At 44.9% G+C, this 25,490-nt stretch overlaps 1 protein-coding gene across 1 annotated transcript in view; it reads left to right on the top strand.

The window, feature by feature from the left end:
- The window catches only part of LOC146862495 (uncharacterized), a 596,942-nt gene that overhangs the window by 115,445 nt on the left and 456,007 nt on the right, over positions 1-25,490 (top strand). The window contains exons 4-5 of the mRNA XM_085641700.1: positions 5,610-5,740; positions 20,785-20,873. Of these exons, the coding sequence (XP_085497826.1) occupies positions 5,610-5,740; positions 20,785-20,873 (220 nt within the window). The remainder of the gene's footprint in view (positions 1-5,609; positions 5,741-20,784; positions 20,874-25,490) is intronic.

Genomic DNA, 25,490 nt, shown 5'->3' on the forward strand with positions numbered 1-25,490 from the left:
GGCGTAGAGTATAGTTGCGTGCATTGGAATAGCGTGGAGTGGGGTACAGTGGAGTGCTGTAGAGTGGAGTGACATACAGTGGTATAGCGTAGAGTGTAACGCGTAGATTGTAATAGCATATAGTAGAGTGGTGTAGATTTGTATGGGGTGGAGTAGAGAGGTGTGGAGCAGATCAGAGTGGCTAAGAGTGGAGTGGAATGGAGTGGTGTGGAGTGGAATGGAGTGGCGTAGAGTGGAGTGGCGTAGAGTGGAGTGGCGTAGAGTTGAGTGGTGTAGAGTTGAGTGGTGTAAAGTGGATTGGCGTAGAGTGTGATGGAGTGGTGCAGTGTAGGGTATAGTGGCGTACAGGAGAATGGCATAGAGTGGAGTGGCTTAGAGTGGAATAGCGTACAGTAGAGTGGCATATAGTGAAGTGGCCTCTATTGGAGTGTCGTAGAGTGATATGAGGTACAATGTAGTGGTGTAGAGGGGAATAGCGAAGATTGGAATGGTGTCTAGTGGAGTCGCTTAGATTGGAATAGTGCACACTGGAGTGGCGTGGAATGCCGTAGAGTGGAATGAGGTACAGTGCAGTGGCATGCAGTGGAATAGTGTAGCGTGGCGTACTGTGGAGTTCTGTAGAGTGCAATACCGTAGAGTGGAGCGGGGTAGACTATATAGTAGGGTACAGTGTAATAGCGTAGGGTGGAGTGGCATACAGTGGAGGTGTGTACAGTGGAGTGGTGTAAAGTGGAATAGCCTTGAATGTAGTGGTGCACAGTGGAGTGAAGTACAGTGAAGTGCCATATAGTGGAATAAGGGGAGGGGGACGCGTGGCCATTCCTCAACTAGCCACTTTTGGCCTGGGGACTTCATCCCCTGGGGCCAATCATTTTTTAATGAATGGGAGGCCATATGCCCACCTCCCCGAGCTGAGATCGGGCCGGGGGATGCCATCTCCTCTGTCCCGATACTCAGCAGTGTCCCAGAGAGCCTATCCCTGTGACACTGTGGTCCCATGCCTTATGGTGCTGGCTAGGTAGCCGGCAGGGGCCACGGAGGCCATGGGCACCACTTCCAGGCCCCCAACATGTACTTGATTGTAGGTGCCCCGGCTGTGCATGGTGGCACCCATCTAAAAATTTAAAAGTGGCTGCTTCCTCCAGGGGAGCCAGCTGGGGGCACTGGGAGACTTCTTGCAACCACTAACAAAAGGTTTGCTGTGGATGCTCGGATTAAAGAATCACTGGGGTTTGCCCAAATAACCCTCCACTACCTGGGCTAAGAAATATCACACTATAAACAATAATGATGTGGAGGAGTAGATACCTTCATAGTAACTATAGGATACATCCACTTATCCTATTCAATGGTGTGTTCTCCCATCACAATTAATTATATACATCAAAAACCACATACCAATATTTATTCCTGATCGGAACAATTATTATGTTCGTTTAAATTGTTCTCAAATTCATGTAAAATTCAAAGCTAAACATAAAAAAACATTTTACACAAACACATACATATATGCAATTAGTGAGATATTTACATATCTTCAATTGGTCACATTTTGTTTCCTACCCCCCAGTATTCAGTTTGTGTTTGCACTCTCACTACCAGCAATCCACTGCATGGTAATCCTATATACACATGAGGTTCAAACTACACCTCCAAAAACATTTTACATTGTGTATATCTAATTAAATAAACTCTTTATTTAATGGATTCCTCCAATCACCCCAGGGGCTGAAACGCGTCAACAGTTGGTGCGTGTAGGAATCCATTCCTCCAAGCACCATGGACTTTCTTCCTTTAAAACAAGCAACAGAGGTTACTTTGTTCGATCCATCTGGATTTTGAAGCACAGTTTTTCTAGTGAAGAAGAAAACAAAAATGTGGGCAGTGATCATCCTCTGGGCCTTCTACAGTTTTGTCATGTACCATCCTTTCAAGGTTGAAATAATTTTTCATCTCAGGGATTCTTTACTCTAGGAGATTGGATGGTCCAGTTGGACCTGCGGGATGCATACATCACAATTCCAGTGCATACTTTGTATGGAAAGTTTCTACGATTGCAATAAGGAAACTTCTCTTTTTGACTCAAGAGTCTCACATTCTTCATAAGAAGAGTGTCTATGGCAACAGATATCATAAGGCGAGGGACTCCAAAATTCTGATATTGTGAATTTCCATTTAAAAATGTGAACTTGCACAGTTAAACCAAATATCAGAAGACAAGAAGGTATCGCTGCAGTGAACTGTACATTAGAGACTGAGCTATATTATCAGGACTATATATTTACAATTAAGTATTAGAAATGATTGTCACAGTAAGTGCAAGACCAGCTTGACTGGACCATTAATCAGACCATGTAGATTAAGGCAAATATTCAGGGCTAGATGAAATTGAAAAATAACGTGAAGATGTTCAACATCTCTGGCTTGAAAGCAACGGAGCAAATCACTTGGGAATCTTGATAACAAAGCAATAGGAAGGATTCATACATTAGGAGTACCACTCACAAAATATGTTTGCACCCGAGTAGATGCAAACAAACCTTATACTTAATATTCATACGTTCAGAGTCCTGATTCATAGCTTAGTGATAATTTGGGTTACAGTGCACTCAGCTTTGTGAACATTTATCCATGAGTAAAGAGTTTAAGGCTAGATATCTATGAACATTGCAGACTTCTAAGTGTAACCTTGAGAACTTGTGTAACCTGTATGAAAATGAATGCATTTAAGACAAACTTCGACTTATTTCTACTCACATTGTTATTTTCATTTTTATTCTGAATTAGCCAGTTTACTCAACATTTTTCTGGTACAATAGTACTTGATGCACACCTCTCATACGATCCTCATTCTGAGGGTTCTATTCAAGAATGTCTTCTGAATCATAAAGGTATCTGGCTGTCTATATCTAGATATCAGTCCAGACAGCTTGGGCCAAAACACAAACTAAACTCACCAACAATCTGCTCCCCATGTCATCTTCTGTCTGTTAGCAACAAGAGAGGTTTCACCCATGAGGGGCCACGCTGGGTCCTATAGGACTATAGTGGAAAGCACGAATAAAACATATTTTGACCACGGGAATCCTTTCTGGGTTTCCCCAACAAGGGCCAGGGTGTCAGGGCAGCCTACCCTGCCACCTTGTACCTTATTTTTTGTAAACTCAAGACAAGGAGACCAACTCCCCAAGTTCTCAAAGTGGCAGCCGTAATTTTTCTGTTGCAGCCTGTAAATCAAATTGCTCAGTCATGCCCTGATGTCACTAGATTCTAAACCTTAATTTCACAAAACTCCTTTATGAATCTACGCCAAATTCTCAAAAAGCACTCTCTTTAGTTGAAGATCTAGCTTACTTCCTGATTTGGTGTAATTCTGTTCAAATTTTTTTTCTGTATCGCTGTCTAAAATTCATATTGGAAACTGCACGGGGGCCGTGTGTTATAGGACCCTCCATTTTTCTTGGCCCCACTTGATAGATCATCACAAAACTAACCAAGAAGGGGCTGAGGTGGATGAATATTTTTGGTTGGAAAAGTTTTGTGAAGAATCATCAAATGACACCACAGTTCTTAACAAAAAACTCTTTCCTATGAACACTTTGACTTATGTATAACTACACAGTGGCGAAAGATTTTTTGCATAATTTATATAGCACTCTAAGCCTGAAAAAGAGGCTTTTTGTGTGTGTCTGTCTGTCTGTCTGTCTGTCTGGTTACATACTATCAGAAAGAAGGGGATCAGACCCTTGCTACATTTCAAACCCTGGCGTAAACAGGGCATGGTATATCAGAACGTCCATATATTTTAAAAAACGGCTATATTATTTTACTTCAATTAGTAATATCAAATGGGGCCATTGGATTTGTTCACAGGACACACTCCTTACCCATTAGCTGACAGTCTACATTAAATCTTTCTGTACTCCTATTTTTAAGGGAGTCTCCCTCTTCATAAATCTTGCCTTTTCATGTTCGTGTCTCAGTGTAACCAATAAAAAGCAATCCTTGCCTATATTCCAATTTTCTCTGTCACTCCTGGATGTTTTCCATAATTAGCTATTAGAGACACTTATAACCTCTCATTTCTACCGTAGCTCTTTGAAACAAACCAAAGGGTAGGTAAATGCTATGCACCCAACCAAGGTTAGGTGACACAATGAGCGAAATTGCAGCACATTTGCATCTATTCGTCCTGTTTCACACAATGCAATCTCAGTATATCTTGTTTTTTCTTTATCTTTTAATGGTAAGTGAATAAGGATGGAAATAATGACGTAAATGTTGTTTGTCTCATGAAGATTGAAATATTTTAATATTTAAAATTAATTGGATGTTTTCAGATGACAATGTTTTCTATTGAAGTAAAATATCCCATTTAAATATCTAGTCTAACTCTCCCATTTGAATTGTCTCACAATTTTCTGGACAAGAGGTATAACTTCCACAGCAGCACTCAGTAATAATTCACGATATAGGATTTGTAAGGCAGCTATGTGGAACTTGGTACACTATGTAACTCTCTTTGCTATTTTTTTCCTAAATCATGATTTTAAGACTAATGCTTTGGTTGCTTTCAAGAACCTCTTCTGTTAGTAGTTATTCCTCAGTACCGTCGCCGTACTAAGATCTTCTTGCTTGAGACTCCAAAGCTATTTAATTCGAAGGAAGGATATTCTATCTCAAGTCATATGAGAGCAACCCTGCTTCATTCTTTGGAACACTGTATATGACCTAAAGTACCCCCTGATGTACATTTTAAGGATATTGTAGATCACAAAGGAGTTCCTTGACCATGTAGAGGAATAAAGCAGAAGGCAGAGTTAATGTATAGGGTTATGAAACTATAAGATGAACTGCAGTGTCCTTTTAATATATGTCAGTGTATTTTATTTCTTTTAAAACATGGTCATGCTAACACCCTTCTCACAAACTGCTTATATCTTTTTCATGTTCATTGCAGAACAATAGATTAAAAGCAGAATCCGTACTGCAAAATTAAACTTACCTAAAAGCTGTAAGTCCTTTTTGCAAAAAGATATTAAAATCAGTTAAAAAAATTACATGGACCAGATTGTGTAGGAAAATAAAGAGATTCTATCTTTCCTGTAATAACTTCTAAAATAAATTAGTTGCCAAAAGCAGCTCCTTTCTGTGGACCACTTTCTTTTTGGTGAAATATATCAGAAATTAAATTCAGTTCCCGTTTCCCTTGTTTAAACTGCAGTCGTATTTGTGCTCCATGACCTGCCTTCCACCTTCTCTGCTGTCAACAAGCATTTTGATGTCCGAACTCAATCGTAATAATTGATCACAGTTGAACCCTTACGTCATTTACTTAGTACAAGCAACAAGGGATTATGGGAATCCTCTTCGAGTATGAGCTAACCTGAGTTATGTTTGCCTATTAAGATCAGTAGACCTAATATGTGATTGCAACATGACCCCAAGATTCTCTGTCTAAAATTCAAGACTAAACTGCTTGTAACACTAGAGAGTCTTCATGTGCTGGAGAACTATTGCTATAGATATACGAGTAATTTTTAACTGATGTGTGAAACATTTTTATTTGCAGGAGTTATCTAGTTAATGAAGACTGTTCTTTTGTTTAGGGATTAGAGTTATTAGCAATGCTGGTGGAACAAATCCACATGCATGTGCTGCTGCTCTTCAAGAGATAGTGAAGAAGGCTGGCCTGGATCTGAAAATAGCTGTTGTGACAGGAGATGATCTAATGGTAGAGGTGAGTGCCGGCAACTGTGAAGGGATCTGAGGTGACATGTTGCGCTATATAAAACTTCCTACTAAATAAAGAAATGTTCATTGTCAAATGTTTTGTGGCTGATGGTTATTGTGATGTACAGACATGTTGTTCCAGTCAGTTGTAAAGAACTGCAAAGTAAATCAGTTTATACTTCTCAGGTCTTTACATCTAAAGTAACTTTACATCACAAGTTATTACACTGGAGTGCCATTACTTCACAGGAAAGTATCTAAGTATTAGTTTTAGTGTGTGTCTGTGTGTGTGTATGTGTGTGTGTGTATATATATATATATATATATATATATATATATATATCAGAGTTTGCATAGGCAGAGCGTTTTATTTTTTGATAAAAAATGTTTTTATCCACGTCAGTTTCTTCCTGAAAAATGTTTCAGAGTGATCCGTCAAGCCGCGGCTGAGAAAAAGGAGGAAGTGTCCCAAAACATTGTTTCTTATGTTAATTCTCACATGAAAATTTGTGCAGCAATACAGACAAAACAGCTGAATAGAAGTACACCACATTTGGTCAGAAAGTTGGACCTTTACTCAGAAAACATGTTTATTATTTCGTGTAAATCCGTTCAGCCATTTTTGATAAATGGCTGAACGGATTTACTGAATGTCTGTTTAAATTATAATAATATCTGCACAGTTGGTCCGCGGGACTCCTAGGGTACTGCAAATGTAAACAAAGTTAAAAGAAGAGCAATCTGAATGGCCGAGAGGGATTTTTTTCCCATCAGTTGTTCATCAAACCGACCAATTGGATTGGCTGGCAGCAACATGAAGAAAAATGTTGTGGCCCCATAACAGGGCACAGAGGCTTTGTCCCTGTGTTTTGAAGTTAAAATTAAAATAACATTCAAGTGTGCAGGGTAAAAAAACAAAACGATGCCACAGTTTACGCAATACTCCCATGTGACCCACCGCCACCCCCACCCGTTGTACTGCAAGACTTCCACACGAGCATTGGAACAATGAGAGGCTTGAGTGGTCTTACAGTACAGTGCATGATACTTGAGTTGCAGTATCGCAGGAGGGCCAGGGTACCACAAAAACAAAATCCAACAATTAAAAATCACTGTGGGTGTCCATGGGGTTGGGTACCCTAAGGCCATGCACGGCATGGGGCTGGCTGCTCGCCCACAAAGGGTTAGGCACAAGGCCTGAAGCAAATCTCATTCTACAAATGACCTTAGGCGGTGTAGAGCGGGGTGCTGCCCACCTTCGGGAAGTTGGGCGCAGGTCCTAGCTGCAGGCCCTGCACCCAACCCCACCTAACGCACAGCTTTTGGCAGTGCATGGCATGTGTTGTAGGATGGTTGCCAACCCGACAGTGCAGACGGCTTCAGCAGTGCGTGGTGGGGAGGTTGATCCTCACGGAGGGTAGGTCAGGTTTTAAGGCCAACCCAACATCTTGAACAGCCTAAAGTTATGCTAAGTGAGGAAGTTGGGTGAAGATGGTTAAAAAAACTGAAATTCACTAAACCAAATATAAAGCTTAAAGTGGTGTTGTAGTTAGGTATGGTTATAAGATCTTACTTTATGTTGACAACACCTCAGAAATTCACTGCAAAAACAAGAGTTAAAGTGACATTCTTTTTGGGTAAAGTAATACGATTTTAGCTTATGTTTAAAAATCCTGGAAATTCCAAGTGACATTATAGTTCAGTGTTGTAATTATAGATAAACTAACTTTTAAAAACCAAAAAACACTGAAATGCACCTGTTATAGTGTACTGATTTAATTATAACTTACTGCCCCCGCCATGTTTATGCCCTCGCATATTACATCACTCATAACATATTAAATGACATAATTGATGATACTGTTGATGACATCTCAAATGCTGACATCACTGAACACATCATTAATGACACCATCCAAGCTCCTGTTCCTCAAATAGAAACAGTCTAGTACTGGAAACTAGTCTTATTCAGTATGCTGAAGGTTAAAGGGTGCACTCTTTAGCTACCAGTTAAGCAAGTTCATTAAAGCAAACTAGAGCTTGAGGGCAACTAGTGTGAGTTACAAATGCACATTTTAAATAGGTTGTACCTTAATTCAAAGCCCTGTTACCAAACATATAATCACCAAAAACCTCTTACTACCCATTAACACTAGCCGTTCCTAAACTCTACAAGCCCCTTGCTACCCTCAACGCTACCCGTACCTTTAAAAGCCCCTTGATACCACCTAATGCTACTTGTTCATGAAGCCGAAAACCCTTATCACCGCGTAACACTTAAAACAACCCATCACTGAACCCTGCAGACCTCATGTTACCTCTTAATGTTGCCCTTCCCTGATCTGTAAAAACCACCCCTTGCCTCTTAAACTTAAAGCTATACTTGTATATTAAAGAAATGTTTTGCCTTGTTAAAATTAAATCATATTTAGAAATAATTCATATTTATATTGTATTTATAAATGTTAAATTACCTTTACAAATGTAATAACTAAAATGAAAAATATTTTAATTTTCAAACCAATTAGATTGTAATCAAATTAATATTCTATATTCATATGTGTATTCATAAATATGTGCATAAAAAATATATATATATATATATATATATATAGATACATCTGTGTATGCGTACAAACATATACATATATACGGACATAATGTTAATATAAGTACACATAAATATTTAAAAATGTAACCTACCTGTGTGGCGGTTTCAGTAAGTGTTCAGTGAAAAACATGGTGTGCTAAAATGAAGCAACATACCTTGTAACCCACGCTAGAGAGGGTAGGAACAAGAGGTAGGGTAGGTATTGGTATGCCAGAGTACCAGACCAGGACCATGGGTCTTTGGTCCTTACAATGTAGAACCTTGTTCAACTAAGGAGCAGCCATAAATGAACTGGTGTAAGTGAAAACATCTAGAGGTGGAGCTGCTCTGATCTTCAAAGATGCACACATGTTCAAAATCCAATTACTAAGAACTATGTCAAAGAGTATTGTGGATACATAGAAAAGGAAACACAGGAATACAGTTAAAGAAACAAAAATTCTGTTGCAGGATAAAGCGGTTTATTCGTTTCCATTTATTGAATATTGAAACTGGAATTTGCTTAAATCTCCTCATAAAGTGTGGGTTACTGGGTCTTACCATCTTCCTGGGTCAGGTACACTTTTCCTTACATTCGTGCACCTACAAAACATTTACTTTCTCAGTGGCACAGTCCACTATCGAACAAACTACATACCCTGGAATTATTTTGCTATCAAATTTCCAAATACCTCTAGTTCTACTATAGAAGAACCTGTCTCCCTGACTGGGTATGACTTCATCTAAATTGCATACATTGCTTGATAGAGGTACTTTCAGGGTTATTGCATGTTCTTTTAAATGTATGCCATTGTGGCTACGTTGTGGATATCTTGATGAATGAGAATTTTCAAAGCTGTTTAGATAAAATACTGTAGCCCAAGCCTGCAAAATGGATTTCAAATACACCACTGTGAAGGTGATTACATACAGTAGTAATAAGCTCTGTCAGGTATGAGCTCATGACCGTGAAATGTTCTCTATTTCTTTACACATAGACAGCTTACATAAAAACGTGGATATCAGCAATTTTTGCTATTCCCACAGTGTGTTAAACAGAAACACAATGTCATTACTCTCATTGTAATGGCCAATAGATGCAAATGTGCTCACTCTTGTCAACAGACTGTTAAATGCATTTATGGCATTGAAATCAGTAACTTTAAAGCTTCTCTGAAATTCATGATTTAATAATGTGAATCCACCACCTCACAAGGCCTTTACTCTTATGGAGCCATCTCATGAAACCAGCACACTCCCCAATGTACAATTTAGCTATTATTTCATCTGTTTTGCTTAAACATGATGCTGTGCATCACCTGGAAAGCTGAATGTTATGCTTTTAGAACGTAAAAAACGACCTCAAAGGTTACACACCTGTTACTAGCCAAATATCCACGATATTTTGCTGATGCCCTTTTTAATATTTTCTGCGTGCACCACTACAAACCTGACCTCTAGGCTCGAAACCCTAGGCTGTGGTTGATGCGTTTTCTGATTATTATTCAGAATACGGCCCAAGCTTTGAGATCCCTGGGCCCTCCGGCATTGCAGACTTAGAGAACCTGGTGAACTGTAACCCATGAACCCCATGAGCATTACATGAGACTATTGCATGAGACTATTGCGTTCTGGGCAAAGATCGCTCTTGGTAGACTCGCAGGAGTACTTGTTAGTAGGTTCCAAACTTCCTTTCATTTCACCATAAATAGACACACTCAAGAAAATAGGAATATACTTTTATGATTTTTAATAAAATCAGAATCACATTCTAGTACATATAATGTTTATAGTTGTGACAAACAGAATAGTAGCTATAATACCAGGTAATAAACCGATAATTAGAAAGAATTGCGACATTATAACAGTAATTCAGGATTTCCCAGCATTTGATTACCAACCCATTCATGCTTTCTTCTAGCTAAGCTATTTTAACACTAAAAGGAGCCTGTATGAGTTTATATGGAGGTTTTCCCTATCACCTGAACAAACACTTAATTGAACAAAGGAGGTGCTGTCTCAATTAAAAAGAGAAGGTGTTTATAGCTCCTGTCTGCGTAAGCCCAATCTCTCAGCTCCCTCGAGGTGCGAAGAATACTCTCTCCCTAAAACTAGTTTATGTTTAGCTTAAACAACAATCAACATTCACTTTCACCCATTTCTGCTTCTATCAAACATTGTTGCTTGTTTGAATTACAGACATCATACAATATGAAACCTTGTTTATTGCTCTAATTACATATAGATACAAACTATCACATTGTGCTGTGTGGCAACAACACTAAATGCAATATGCCTTCATGATTCAAAGATGTGCACCCCAATAAAAATATGAAATGCAGTAGATAATTCAGGAGTAGAATAAATGTGCAGATTACATCATGGCCTCCTTCGCTTCTTTACATTTGCTTTTGGAGGTGTGTCAGTTTTACCTGCTTCTTCAGTTATTTGCTGACTTGAAGCCCTTTTTCATTATTGGTTCAGCTGTTTGTTTATGTTGATCTTCAATTGTTGATGTCACTATATTCTTTTGTACACTAGTGCCAGCTTTCAATTTCCAGCCTTTTGGTGTCCTATAGCTGCAGCATTTTTTAAAATTGAACAGGTTGTGTTTGTAAATACCCTTCCCCTAGCTTATGCCTTTTGTTCGCCGCACATCTATGTGCACAGTCTTTCATCATTCATTAGCCATTTGAATGCAGGATCATTGCTTTTGGCCCATTGGGATAAATGCAGTGCATTTTGTTTTCACCATTGCTTCTGATACCCAGCGTGTCTTCCAGTGCCTCCAACCCAACACTGTCCATTTCTTCATTGTCCTGCTTCATGTTCTGCCCTCTGTCCAGCCCTCTGTCCACTGCCATCACTTCTAGGGATTCCCCAATGCAGTACCCTATTCAGCATATGTTCTCAGAGTTTGTTCTCCTATTTCACAAGATCCTTGGCTGGATCTACCCAACACAGCTTTTGCAGTGCAATGATCTTGTATTAATCTGAAAGAGACTATTAGTTATAGATTCCTTACCTTAGAATAACCCCCAGGAGTCAGACTGGATCCGGAAAACTTTTCTTCAGCAGTACCCCTGCACGTCGGGAGGTGGGGTCGGTCCTGTCCGCGTTCGTTGTTGGTGTTGTCATCGCCGGAGTGACGTCTCAGTATTTACTTAGAAACCACCCCTGCATGCTGACGTCAGTTCTTTCCTTTTCCACGCCAGCCAGCGCAGATCCGGAGAGAGCAGTACCCTTAGTCACTTTTTGTCTAAAGTTTTTTTCCACTTTTGTCGACGTCTTTTCGAGTCGTTTGACTCCTGGTTAATGTAGAAATATCCCATCAACATACCCGCTTCAAATCTTGTGACTCCTGTCACAAATTGATGTCGGTCACCGACCTACACCTCGTGTGCCTCTGGTGCCTAGAGCACGACCACGACCCAAAGTCGTGGTCCGACTGTCTGGCCATGAACCCGAAGTCTTTGCTGGAGCAGTCCCGAAAGCCCGGCAGTCAGCTCCACACCACTCGAGGTCCCGGTCGAGAGATAGGTCACAGAGTCACCATCATCATTCATCTTCGAAGTCTTTGTCTTCGGGTAAGTCAAAGCACAAGAAGAAGGCGAAGAAGCACTGTCGCTCTTCGCCTTCATCTCGTCCATCGGCCGACGCAACGCGGGATGTGGAAGGTCGTCGTCTTTTGGCACTGCCCGCGGAGCCTGCTGGGACGGCTCTGAGCTCCCCCCCACTTCCCGGGAGTCGGAGCGACCCCTCCCCAGCTTCGTGCGTTTTACAAAGCCTTCCACTCCATCTTTGGGCAGCCCGACTCCGCCGGCGCGCCTTCAGGCCCTGCAGACTCTGCTGGGGGTTCTAGGCGTTCAATGCCGGCGGTTCCAGCCCTGACTCTGCAGGGCCCCTAGGGATCCAGGCCTAGATCCGGATCAGCGCTGGTTGACCTCACAACGTTGCCCCCAGCGCCGATTCCACTGAAGACACCTCCGCTGCCTTTGACGCCTGTTGTGTGCCCGGCCGGCATCGATCCCGGCCTCCCCCTCAATTTAAACACAGAGCTGGACCGACATAGACCGACACCGGTACCGGTGCAGACCGGCACTTTTGTACCACTGTTCTATCCTGGCATTCCTTTTCATTCTGAGTGGCAGCCAGAGGAGTGTGAGGAGAAATGAGAGGTGTTTTGGACCCTCTGGCAGACTAGCTAGAAGACCCGGACTGGAGAGAGGAGTTGGGTGATGCCAGTGGTCTGGATACATTCCCAGACCTTGGTATGCTTTCTCCCCCTTCCGTGGCCATGGAGGAGGGAGCCTCATTCACTGCGGTGTTGCGTAGGGCGGCTGAGACCTTAGGCCTTGAGCTTCCTACGGTGGCAATCAGAACTAGCCTCCTCGGAGCCCCTGCTGCAGTTCAATGAGGCCCTCACCGACATGCTTCTGGGCACTTGGTCCAAGCCTAGCACAGGAGCTCCAGTGAATAGGATGATTGCCCGACGCCACCATTCGGCCCCGGGCGACCCCATTCTCCTCTCATAACACCTTAGCCCTGGGAGCTTAGTGGTCCAAACCTCAACCTCCAAAGGCGCGTTCCCTACTGCTCCCCCAGACAGGAAATCCAAGAAGCTGGATCATCCTGGGAAGAAGATGTTTTCTTCCGCCAGCTTAGGACTACGATCGGTGAACACCGCATGTCTCTCGGGCCGCTACACCCGCTCTGTGTGGGATACGGTTGCGCAAGTGCTGACACAGTGCCCAGAGAAGGCTCAGACTGTACTCACCCATGCAGTTGCAGAGGGTAGAGACCCGGCAAAGTTCGCCATTCAATGTGAGCTGGATACTGCCAACTCGCTAGGTAGAACAATTTCTATGTCCGTAGCCTTGAGATGCTACGCCTTTTCACGGATGTCCAATCGGCTCATTTGGACATGCCCTTTGATAGCCGTCACCTGTTTGGTGACAAGGCGGACAATGTGCTCGACCACTTCAAGGACTCTCGGGGTACGGCCAAATCCTTGGGCCTTGCAGCCACTTCTCACCCTGTTCAGTCCGCCTTTTGCTTCTTTCGTGGCTATGGAAGGGGTGCCTCACTACGTTCCACCCAGGGTCACAGGCCGGCGCAAGCTACTCAACCTCTGCGTGACCAGCGACATGGGACCCAGCGCCGTGGGTCTGGGGGCCAGCGGGCAGGCCAATTCACCAGTGCTCCCTCTGTATCGGCCTCCAAGCCTTCCTAATGCGACCTTTCAGGGCCACCAGTTGCCTTTGGGTGGCAGGATTCGCCATCATCTCACCCACTGGCACAACATCACGTCGGACAGGTGGGTTTTGCAGATAGTCAGAAGGGGCTGCTCCCTCTCCTTCGAGACTACCCCTTCCTCCATGCCACCAACACTCCATCGCATGTCGGAGGATCACTTGGCCCTTCTCCGTCATGAAGTTACAGCTTTCTTGGCCAAGGGTGCCATCGAGCGAGTCCCAGTGCTAGAAGTAGGTCGTGGTTGTTATTCCCACTACTTCCTAGTGCCCAAGAAGGTCAAAGGCTTGCATCCTATCTTGGATCTCAGTGACGTCAACCGCTTCCTCTGGAAGGAGAAGTTCAAAATGGTGACATTGGCTCAGGTCTTGTCTACCCTGGAGACTGGATGGTAGCGTTGGGCTTGCAGGACGCTTATTTTCACATCCCCGTCCTGCTGGCCCACAGGCGTTACCTACGGTTCATGGTAGGCCACAAGCATATTCAGTTTACCGTGCTCCCCTTTGGCCTTCCCAGCGCCCCTCGGGTGTTAACGAAAGTGGTGGCGGTGGTCGCAGCTCATCTGCGCAGATCAGGGGCTCCAGTCTTCCCCTATCTCTACGACTGGCTGGTGAAGGCGAGTTCGCCCCAGGCTGTCGTTTCCCACCTCCAAACTATGGCGGACCTCCTGCACTCGCTGGGGTTTACTATCAACGTGCCAAAGTCACACCTGAGTCCCTCTCGGAAGCTCCTTTTCATCGGAGCAGTTCTGGATACAGCGCAGTTTCAGGCCTATCCTCCCGAACAGCGTGTCTGGGATATTTGGGCTATTATACAAATGTTTCTGCCTCTATCCCGGATTTCAGTGAGAATGAACCTGAGCCTGCTGGGCCTCATGGCCTCCTGCATCCTGCTGGTGAACCATACCAGGTGGCATATGCGGGCTCTGCAGTGGTACCTGACGTTCCAGTGGGCCCAGCATCAGGGGAATCTTTCCGATGTCGTCCAGATCTTTGAGGGCCCTGCCACCAATTGCAGTGGTGGCTAACTGATCAGGATTGGGTCAACGGCGGATCCTTTTCCCAACCAGACTTCACAATGGTGACAGATGTGTCACTTCTGGGATGGGGCGGCCACATGGGAGAGGCAAAGATCAGAGGCCCCTGGTCTCCGGCTGAGTCCGGGCTCCACAACAACCTGCTAGAGCTCCAGGCGATCCGTCTTGCACTGAAAGCATTCCTTCCTTCGTTTAATGGTAGAATAGTGCAGGTGTTCACGAACAACACCATCGCTTGTGGTACTGCAACAAACATGGCGGGGTGGGGTGCTGGACATTATGTCAAGAGGCTCTCTGCCTCTGGACGTGGCTGGAACATCAGGGCATCTCCCTGGTGGTTCAACACCTGGCAGGTTCCCTGAACGCCAGGCCAGACGAACTCAGCCGCCCGTGCATGATGGATCATGAATGGCGCCTTCAATTGGAGGTGGTGCAAGGTCTCTTTCCGCAGTGGGGAGAGTCTTGCTTAGAACTGTTCGCCATCGAAGAGAACGCGCAATGTAAGCAGTTCTGTGTGATGGAATTTCCAAGGCGGCACTCGCTTGGTGACGCTTTTCGACGTGAGTGGAATTACGGTCTTCTATACACCTTTCCGCCGATCTGACTGCCTCTTCGGGAGGATCTTGTGTCGCAGCGACAGGGGCAGTCCTCCACCAAAACCTGTCCAGCCTCCACCTCCTTGCATGGAGATTGCGCGGTGACAGTTGACAGTTTTTGACTTTCTCAAAGTCTGTAATATCATCTTGGCAGCCCGGCGTCCCTCCACTAAAACGGTATACGCCTATAGATGGAAAAAATGTGTGGCATGGTGCACAGCAAAGACTGTGTTTTCCCTCTCTGCCCCTCTTTCCGAGGTTCTCCTCTTCATTTTTATTTAGCCCAGCAGTGCTCTGCTCTGGGCTCCCTTAAAGGCTATCTTTCTGCCATTTAGGCCTTCCTGATCAGCCTTCTCTTTTCAAGCCCCCTATTGTAAATAGATTTCTTAAGGGCATTACTCACCTCTTTCCTCCTATTCCTTTCGTAATACCCCAGTGGGACTTGAATCTGGTCTTAACTTACCTCATATGTGCTCATTTCGAGCCACTGGATAATTGTCCTCTCAGACTTTTGACCTTAAAGACTGCTTTTCTGGTTGTCATTACCTCTGCTCGCAGGGTGAGTGAGCTTCAGGCTCTTTCTTCTAAACCTCCTTTCCTTGCTCTTCATCCAGACGAGGTTGTCCTTTGAACTCGACCTTCTTTTCCACCCTCTTCCCACATAGGACAGACCATCCCTTTGCCCACCTTCTTCCCGCCCCTGCATCCTTCCAAGGAGGAGGAGAGACTCCACCGTGTGGCTCCAAAACATGCGTTATCATTTTATCTGGATCGCACAAAACTATTCCGGGTGGATGATCAACTCTTTGTGGGCGCCAAGAAAGGTCAGGCTGTGCAAAAACGAACCATCTCTCGATGGACCGTTCTTTGCATTAAAATATGTTATTCCTTGCCGAAAAGGGAGCCTCCAGTATGTTTGCGTGCCCATTCCACCAGGGGGACAGCAGCCACTACTGCTTTGGGACGTGAAGTCCCCCTCAGTGACATCTGCCAACCAGCCATGTGGGCATCACTGCACATGTTCACTAAGCATTATTGCCTGGACAGTCAAGTCGTGACAGAAAGCTTCTTTTGCCGTTCAGTTCTCCAGGATTTTCTGGTGTTCATTTAGTTTGCAGACCCACCTCCGGGGTTGGTATTGCTGAGGTATCTATTCTAAGGTAAGGAATCTATAACTAGTAGTCTCTTTCAGATGAACAAGTTACTTACCTTCGGCAACGATATATCTGTAGGAGACATATATTATTTATAGATTCCTTACCCCCCAACCCATCCTCCCCATTCTGCGAACTGACTTCTAGAGTAAGGCACTCCCTTTCAGGGCCCTAGTTTTGTGCACCAGTGGTCAGTGTCTTGCATGGCTCTGCGCTTGTGGCGTGGAATGTCGTGTAAAGAACTGACGTCAGTGTGCAGGGGTGGCGTCTAAGTAGATACCGCAACGCCTTTCCGGTGATGACGACGAACATGGAGTCGACCGACGCCACCTACCTTGTAGGGGTACTGCTGAAGAAAAATTCTCCGGATCCAGCCTGTCTGCTGGGGGTAATTCTAAGGTAAGGAATCTATAACTAATATGTCTCTTACAGATATATCGTTACCAAAGGTAAGTAACTTGTTCTTTACTTCACAGCCTCCTTTGTGCAACATCTATTTTTTCTGCGTTTGTTCTTCTGAGCTCATCCAACCCTATGTGACAACTCCCTTTTTACACTGATTTTTTTCAGTTCTTCAATTCACAACAGCCACTTTCACTTATTTTTTCTGCTGCTTGAAGCCAAAAGGCAATTATTTTACTTGTGAGCAGCCACAGATATTTACTTGTCCATGATCCATCGCAAATCTGTCACAAAGGATGTCTAGGGTCTCTTTCTAGTCCAACTTCTAGGCTGCCATTGTTGTCACTTTCCTATTGTTTTTAATTAAACTTATTTAGTTTCTTCATAATCGTTGATCCTTAAATGTAGTTTTCTGTTGTTTGGGTGGTGTTGCACGTGTACAACTTGCGTTTCTCTGAGGAAAGACTTGCTGCTTAAACCAAGATCCAGTAGTAAGCCAGGGTTTCTACACAGAAACTAGTTTACCATTTAGGGATTGGAGTGTTTGGGCCTTGCTTGAGCAAGACTAGTAGTGAAGTTAAATTCTAATTACCTGTAACCTGTCTACCGTTTTGGGAATATTAAATGTGTTCTGCTTGAGCTGACCTCAGTGCAACCCAAAGACTTAAACCTTTCTACATGGTATCACACTTCTTTAATGCTTTTTGGCTTAGTGGACCTTTTGTCTGGTACTTCTAAAGCCTGGAAAGCAGAGGGATAATTTTAAAAAGATGCTAAGTGGAGCATTTGGGTTTCTATCGTTCATTTTCCACATTGCAGGACACACTCTGGCCCCATCTTCGCGGAAGGGTCGAACATCCGGTTCACCCACACCACCCGGCACCCCTGGACAGACCACCACTGCATCCATTTCACTTTCACTTCCAGGACCGCACCCAAACAAGCCCCGCGCCCACCTCGACGGAACTGGAGTAAGATCACCGAAGACCTTCTTAACACCACCCTCTACCACGACCCCCCCTCAGCAACCGCCGCCGCCACCAAGGAACTCCACCGGTGGATCACCAGCTGCGCTGAGAAACTGGCCACTCTCCGGCAGACAACCACCAAATGCCCTCCTAAGGCTGCCTGGTTCACCACCGAACTCCTAGAGGCCAGACGCACTTGCAGGCACCTCGAGAAAACGTGGAGGAACCAGAAGACCACTGAAGCCCACACCGAGCACAAGATTGCTATGAAGAACTACCACCAGCTGATAAGGGACACCAAAAGAACCTTCATCAGGGAAAAAATCAACACCAACTCAGCCAACAGAGGGGAATTCTTCAACGTCATCAAGCATTTCACCAAACCCTCATGCGAAGCCTCTGACATCACACCATCCCAAGATCTCTGCAACAAGCTCAACACCTTCTTCCACCAGAAGATCATGATCCTTTACGACAACTTCAACGAGCCAACGAATGCCTTCACCCCTACGACCACTACCACCTCCAAACCAACCATCACCACCTGGAACTGCGCATCCATCGAACTTATTGCCACCACCATGAAGAAAACTCACTCAGGAGCCCCCACGGACCCCTGCCCCCGCACATCTTCCACAGAGCCTCCACGGCCATCGCTCCTGAGCTAGCCCGCACCATCAACTCCTCCCTGGCCTCCGGCTCCTGCCCCATGGACTGGAAACGCGCGGAAGTGAAGTCCCTCCTTAAAAAACGATCGGCCGACCCAACTGACCTCAAGAACTACCGACCCATCTCCCTCCTCCCCTTCGCTGCCAAAGTCACAGAAAGGCTTGTGAACGCCTAGCTGACAACCTTCATCGAAGATAACTACATCCTTGACCCCTCCCAATCCGGTTTCCGCAGCAACCACAGCACCGAGACAGCCCTGATCGCCGCCACCGACGACATCCGTATGTTGCTCGACCAGGGCCACACCGCAGCCCTCATCCTCCTGGACTTCTCTGCAGCTTTCAACACAGTCTCACACCGCACACTAACCACCAGGCTCCACAACGCGGGAATTCAGGGAGACGCCCTCAACTGGATCCGATCCTTCCTCTCCGATAGAACACAGAGGGTCAGGCTCCCCCCCCTTCCTCTCCAAACCCACCGACATCATCTGCGAGTTCCCCAAGGATCTTCTCTGAGCCCGACTCTCTTCAACATCTACATGGCCCCCATCGCCGCAATCGTCAGGCAGCACGGGCTCAGCATCGTGTCCTACGCTGACGACACCCAGCTCATCCTCTCCCTCACCTGCAACCCAGAAGCCACTAGACTCAGCTTCCAGGAAGGAATGAAAAACGTGGCCACCTGGATGAAGGACAGCTGCCTCAAACTCAACTCCGAAAAGACCGAGGTTCTCATCTTCGGACCCCGTCCCTCCGCCTGGAGTGACTCCTGGTTGCCTCCCGCCCTGGGACCCCCACCCACCCCGACGGACCACGCTCGGAACCTCGGCATAATCCTCGACTCCTCCCTCTTCATGAACTGCCAAATCAACGTTATCTCCTCCACCAGTTTCAACTGCCTCCGGATCCTACGTAAGACCTTCAAGTGGATCCCCCCAGACTGCAGAAAGACCGTCACCCACACACTCCTCACCAGCAGGCTTGACTACGGCAACGCCTTGTACGCCGGAATCAACAAATCCCTACTACGCAAACTCCAAACCATCCAAAACGCGGCCGCCAGGCTCATCCTAGGGACACCGCGACACGAACACATGTCTCCACACCTGCGAGAACTCCACTGGCTCCCCGTTGAGAAGAGGGTCACCTACAAACTACTCACGCACGCCTACAAATCCCTCAACAACATCTGACCCAAATACCTCAACAACCGAATGAGCTTCCATGCACCCAAGCGGAACCTCCTTTCAGCCGACCTCACGCTAGCAGAGGTGCCACGCATCCACCGGAGCAGAGCTGGAGGGAGAGCTTTCTCGTACACCGCAGCCACAGCTTGGAACACTCTCCCAGTAGAAATAAGACGCTCGCCAACCCTTCACACCTTCAGACGGGCTCTCAAGACCTGGCTTTTCGAGTGACCGGAGCAGCCCTACCTTTCCCTCCCCCAGCGCCTTGAGACTCTCACAGGTGAGTAGCGCGCTTTACCAACCCCTGATTGATTGATTGATTTTTCTAACTTTCTTATACTGGAGTCGAGCTCTGCAGGAGGTCTGGGTTAAGTAGTGGCCCAGGAAGGAAATTGTCCCTTGGAGCTTAGTGGGTCGGTGTACCCCAGATGGAATAGGGGGGGGGGGGGCAGGGGAATTGACATATTGGTTTATCGGTGCAAGGAATTCTGGCATCATTTTGTTGTCATAGTCCATTTTATCAGGAAAGGAAATGCATTACACAGCTGAAATATTGGGGGTCGGAAGGTTGGGAAGTTTATGACAATCAGGCTTGATCAACTGTAGTTGTCTGGTTTACCCTTTAAAATACACTGCTTGATACACTTATATGAAAGAATGTGTGTTTTCTCTTTTCCATAGCCAGACACTTCTTTTACACACAGTATTTCATTTTAATAGCTGTCTTGTGGCTGACACTTGTGAAGACGCTCTGTATGTATACCTTGTAACATTGCACTAAACCTAGGGTTATGTGACATTATGATTCAAGTCATAGAATAGCTCAGGCTAACACTTCCTTTCTCGCTTTTGCCATAATGTGCACCCTTCTTAACCTCTTCAGTGCCCATGACGAGATAATCTCGTCATGGAGCACGGTCGCGCTGTGCCCATGACGAGACTATCTCGTCATGAACCCCACCCACTAATAAAACGCCCGGCACAGGAGGGGGAAAGGGCGTGGCACAGAAGGGGTTAAACAGTAGAACAGGAAGCTGGAATTTGATGTTGCGTTGTGTGATTAGGACACTTTATGATGTTTCATCTATGTATTAAGAGAGCATACTAAGTCAGGACAATTGAACTGTCCCAATCAATTATGCAGTAGTTGCAGTAACATGACCTTGATCACAGATGTTTTAAACATTTCTACAGAAAGAGTCTCTGAAAGAAGCGGGCACCACCGATTTGGACAGTGGGAAGCCATTTCCAGAAACCATTAACAGCATGCATGCATACTTGGGGTGAGTATCGAGGCTAACTTCATGTGACAGAATATTTAGTAGTGAAAATTGTTCCAGGTGTCTTGCATCTCATATATATTAAGATTTTTCGTTAGTATTAATAAACAGTAATGATGAAGGCAATCTTACGATTTATGAAAACAATTTTGTTACTTGTGTGAAAAAACTAGCATTTATCAGAGCAGTGCAGAGGTTATTTGGTCTGTTAGAAATTGGGTTACTGATTGACTGGGGTGTGAGCCCTGGTCAGGCAGCAATCACAATCCTAGTCAGGGTAAGGCACAAGCCAACCCCAAATTAACCTGTGCTCAGCCCCTGTTAGTTTGGCACAGAGCAGTCAGCCTTAACTTATAGGCAATGTATAAAGTATTTGTGCAACAGTTCAAACAGTAAATCATTTAGAACACCACCACACAAAAATGATTCCACACTAGGTTAGACAAATAGAGCAAAATGTAATAAATAAATCAAGACAGAAACAACAAAAATCCGATCAGTAGAACCAGAGTTATGATTTTTTAAAGAATAAAGTGAAAAATAGCACCTAAAAGCAGAAAGAACCAACTGTGGCTACCTGGTAGCGCTGGACCAGGTCATAGCCAAAAGTCTAGGTCAACCGCAATGGAGCATGGGTATAACGCCCTGGAAGGAGGAGACTTCAGAAGAAGGTGTGTTGTAGAAGGTACGCTTATTCGTCCAAGAGTAAGCTGTCACCGCACTCCACCACAAGCCTTCCCTTAACGGCCCGCCTAGAATGCCGTACCTCACAGCCCCTCCAATATTCCACGGGGCAGGATGCCACACACCTCTCTTCCCACAAACCATACAAGGATAACAGAAATGTAACAATACAAATACTCTATAAAATAATATAAAATGTCTTGAATGGCATGGCGTGGAGAAAACATATGCTAGCTCTACCACAATGGACATGACAAACAGTACAAAACATGGAAAGTCGCTGAAATAAGCTTCAGTACATTTTGTAGTCCTTAACCCATTCAGGTGCCCTACTAAACCTTCCTTGCCTAGGAAACACATTGGTGCGCACATCATTTCTTGCTCTCAAGAGTACATTGGTAATGCAATCAGCCTGCTTAACAACCTTTTTCACATTCTGTACATTTCTATCACTCAGGTGGACTGTATGTGCATTCACCTTTTTCACTTGTAACGGACTAGAGAACTTACACGTTCTCTTCTTACCATTATGTCCACAAAATGCACGCACCCAATCACCAACCATCAAGCTTAGGGAATTTGGGCCTCCCATGCCACCTACTCCAATGATACTCTGCTGCTCACACCGCCTCTGCCCTCCAACAGACAACAACATTCTTGCTTTTCTGCCCCTCATGAATTCAAAAGGTGATTTTCCAGTGGTGCCATTGGGTGTGGTACGAAACACCCTTCTCAACTTCCGCACAGCCTCCTTCCATGAAGCACCTTGACCCAAAGCCAGTTGCAATCCTTCCTTCAATGTTCTGTTCCACCGCTCCACCAATCCATTCCCATGGGGATAATAGACTGATGAACTGACCTGCTCCACACCCCATTTTTCCAAAACATCTCTCATCTCACATGGCACAAACTGGACACCATTATCGGTCACTATCACCTCCGGGACCCCTTCTCTGTTCCATGGCTCCTCCAGAAACGCAATCACCTCTCACGTATTGACCTGATTAGTGAACTTCACTTTCGGCACCCTAGAATAGCAATCCATGAAAACCAGAGCATACAAAGATCTAGCACCTAAAACTCCATAAGGTCCAGAAATGTCCAAACCAGTTTTCTTCCATTGAGCATCCATCGTATCTGTTACCACCGGCATGCATGTCACCGTCTTCTGTGACTTATGTCTCCATGCACATGTCAAACAATTCCAAATAATGTGTTCCACCTCGCGGTCCATGCCAGGCCACCAGTATGCAGATCTCAACCTTCGCTTCATTGCACTAATTTCTGAATGTCCCTTTTGTGCCAGACTCAAGACATGACTTCTTAGTTCCCTTGGCACCACTAACACCTCATTCCGCCACAGCATCCCATCAATCCACAATAGTTCATTATCCCCTTGCTGATATTCATCAGACGGGACAGAACTTTCCCCTCTCTTTGGTCACCCATCTCTCGCATATTTTAACACTTCTTGCAACACAACATCCCTTACCAAGGCCTGCACCCATTCCTCGTGCAAAATGCAACCTCCTTCCACAGCAGGCACTCCAGCCACCCATCCAATCCTTTTCGTCCAAATCTCGTTCATCCAAACAAGTGACAGGCGACCTCAACAAACAGTCAGCTACCACATTTTTCTTTCCTGGCAGATATTTCACCCCATATGTGTATTGCATCATCCAACGTGCAATCCTGGCGGAATTCTGCTTACCCCCTTTGTAATGAAAACATCTCCTAATGGGTGATGTTCAGTACACAGTACAAAATCAGTTCCCCATACAAACCTTTTATAGTGACAAATTCCCCACCAACACGCCAGGGCCTCCCGTCCAATTGTAGAATACATCAATTCCGCCTCCCTCAATGGTCTTGATGCTTAAGCTATTGTCACCTCTGCCTCCCCTCAGGCTGCATCAAGACTGCCCCCAACTCCACACCACTGGTAACAGTGCAAATTATCCTTGTGTAACATGTGTCAAAGGGTTTCAGCTTAGGGGCAGACGCTGTGTTCTCTTTTAACTGCACACATTCTCATTCACAAGCCTCATCGCACTCAAACTTCACATTCTTTGTCATAAGTTTCCTCATATTCACTGTCCTGTCCACAAAATTTGGCATGAACCTTTGAATAATATTCGGCTAACCCCAAGAATGAATGTAATTAGTCTTTGTCCTTAGGAGCCTGGGCCTCTTGTATGGCTTTCACTAACTTCAGCTTAGATAACACACAATTCTCATCCAGCCAATGTCCCAGATACTCTACTCCAACCTTTTAGATCTTACATTTGTCCGACTTGATCCTTAACTCACTATCACACAATTTTGACAACACAATATGCAAGTTTTTGTCATGCATTTCCTTGTCTTTGCCAAATATCAGAATGTCATCTTGGAAATATGTTCTATTTGGCATTCCGTGGAACAGGTGGTGCATTTTTTGGAAAACTGCAGACGCCAGTCTAAAGGGCAATCACACAAACCTGTATGACCCTCTGGTATGACAAATGAGGTTAGATGTTTCGACTCAGGATGCACTAAGTTCTGGTGGTACGCGAATGATAAGGCTCAGGTAGAAAACACCTTAGCTCCCTTGACCCACATCAACATATCACCAATGTTGGGCAAAGGATGCCTGTCCACCCATATCCCCGCATTGAGATCCTGGAGATCCACACACATTCTCAGATCCCCATTGGCCTTCTTTGCCAGCACAACTGGAGCCAGCCACTCTGACGCCTCTTTTTCCCCGATAACATTCTCCTCACACAACCTGCACAGCTTCTTCCTCAAAGGCTCTCTCATGACAAATGGCTCGCTCCTGAATCCACCATCATTTGCACCTCCACGGTATTCACCTTCAAGATGCAAAATGGGTTACCTGACTGACCAACTGCTCCCACTTCACTCACTTGCAACATGAATTCTTTAGGCATTGCATTCGCATCATCTCCACTTACAGATGCAATTGCGTTGCTTGGTTTGTGGTAAAAACTTCCAACTTTTCCCTTGCACGCCCTAGCAAAATGTCCGTGTGGCCTGCATTTCCGGCGTAAATGTCCCACCGCAGAACAATCAAGACTAGTTGCAACATGTCCCTTCCAACCACACTTGTAGCACACTGTATCCTTGTTAAAAGCTTCAGCAGACTTTCCAGGTGTATCTGGTTTCCTTATACCCAAGTCTTTTTGAAACTCACGAGAAGCACTCATACTCGCCACCTTATTCACAACACCTGATGCCATTTCTTTCAGTCCTTCTTGTGTGTTCCAAGCCCTCTTTGCAATTTCTGTTGCTTTGCCTAGCGTCAGACCCTCAGTATTTAGCAATTTCTCTTGTCTCCAATTTTCTCAACCAACTGATCCCTCACATGAAAATTTATTTTGTTTATTCTACAACGTTTCAGCATGAAAAAGTTGCCGTTTTGTTCAAGCATTTCATTTTCCTCTCTGCAATTGCCTATATATCATGTCATCCAAGAAATTCCTGTAGTCACACGTCGCAACTAGTTGGCGTGAGTCGGCTATGAAGTTATCAAACATCTCGCCAGATCGCTGACCACTTTAGAACTTGTATCTCTCTACCACCACATTTCTCTTCTTTCCCTAATTGATGCCCATTCTCTGCATAACACTTTTTTGCATTCATCCAAATAATCATTGTCCTATTTGTCCAACTCCGTTAATGCTTTAATACTCAGCATCCTTTTGCTCCAAACAAGCATAGCCGTTTTATGCGCTGCAGTAAATATGCCTCCCTCCTTCTGCCGTTTCATAGGATTCAAAGCCCTCTTTCCAGTCCTCCTACAGGAAAGTGGATTCTCCAGGTGCATTTAAAAATGCCATGGGAGCGATTAATCCTTCTATTGCCATGACTTTCTACTGTTTTAGATGTTTTAATATTTCTTCTAGTAGAAATTGTTCTGTAGGCTCAATATTT

Source organism: Triturus cristatus, chromosome 2_2 (assembly GCF_964204655.1).
Source record: "Triturus cristatus chromosome 2_2, aTriCri1.1, whole genome shotgun sequence".
Lineage (NCBI taxonomy): Eukaryota > Metazoa > Chordata > Amphibia > Caudata > Salamandridae > Triturus > Triturus cristatus.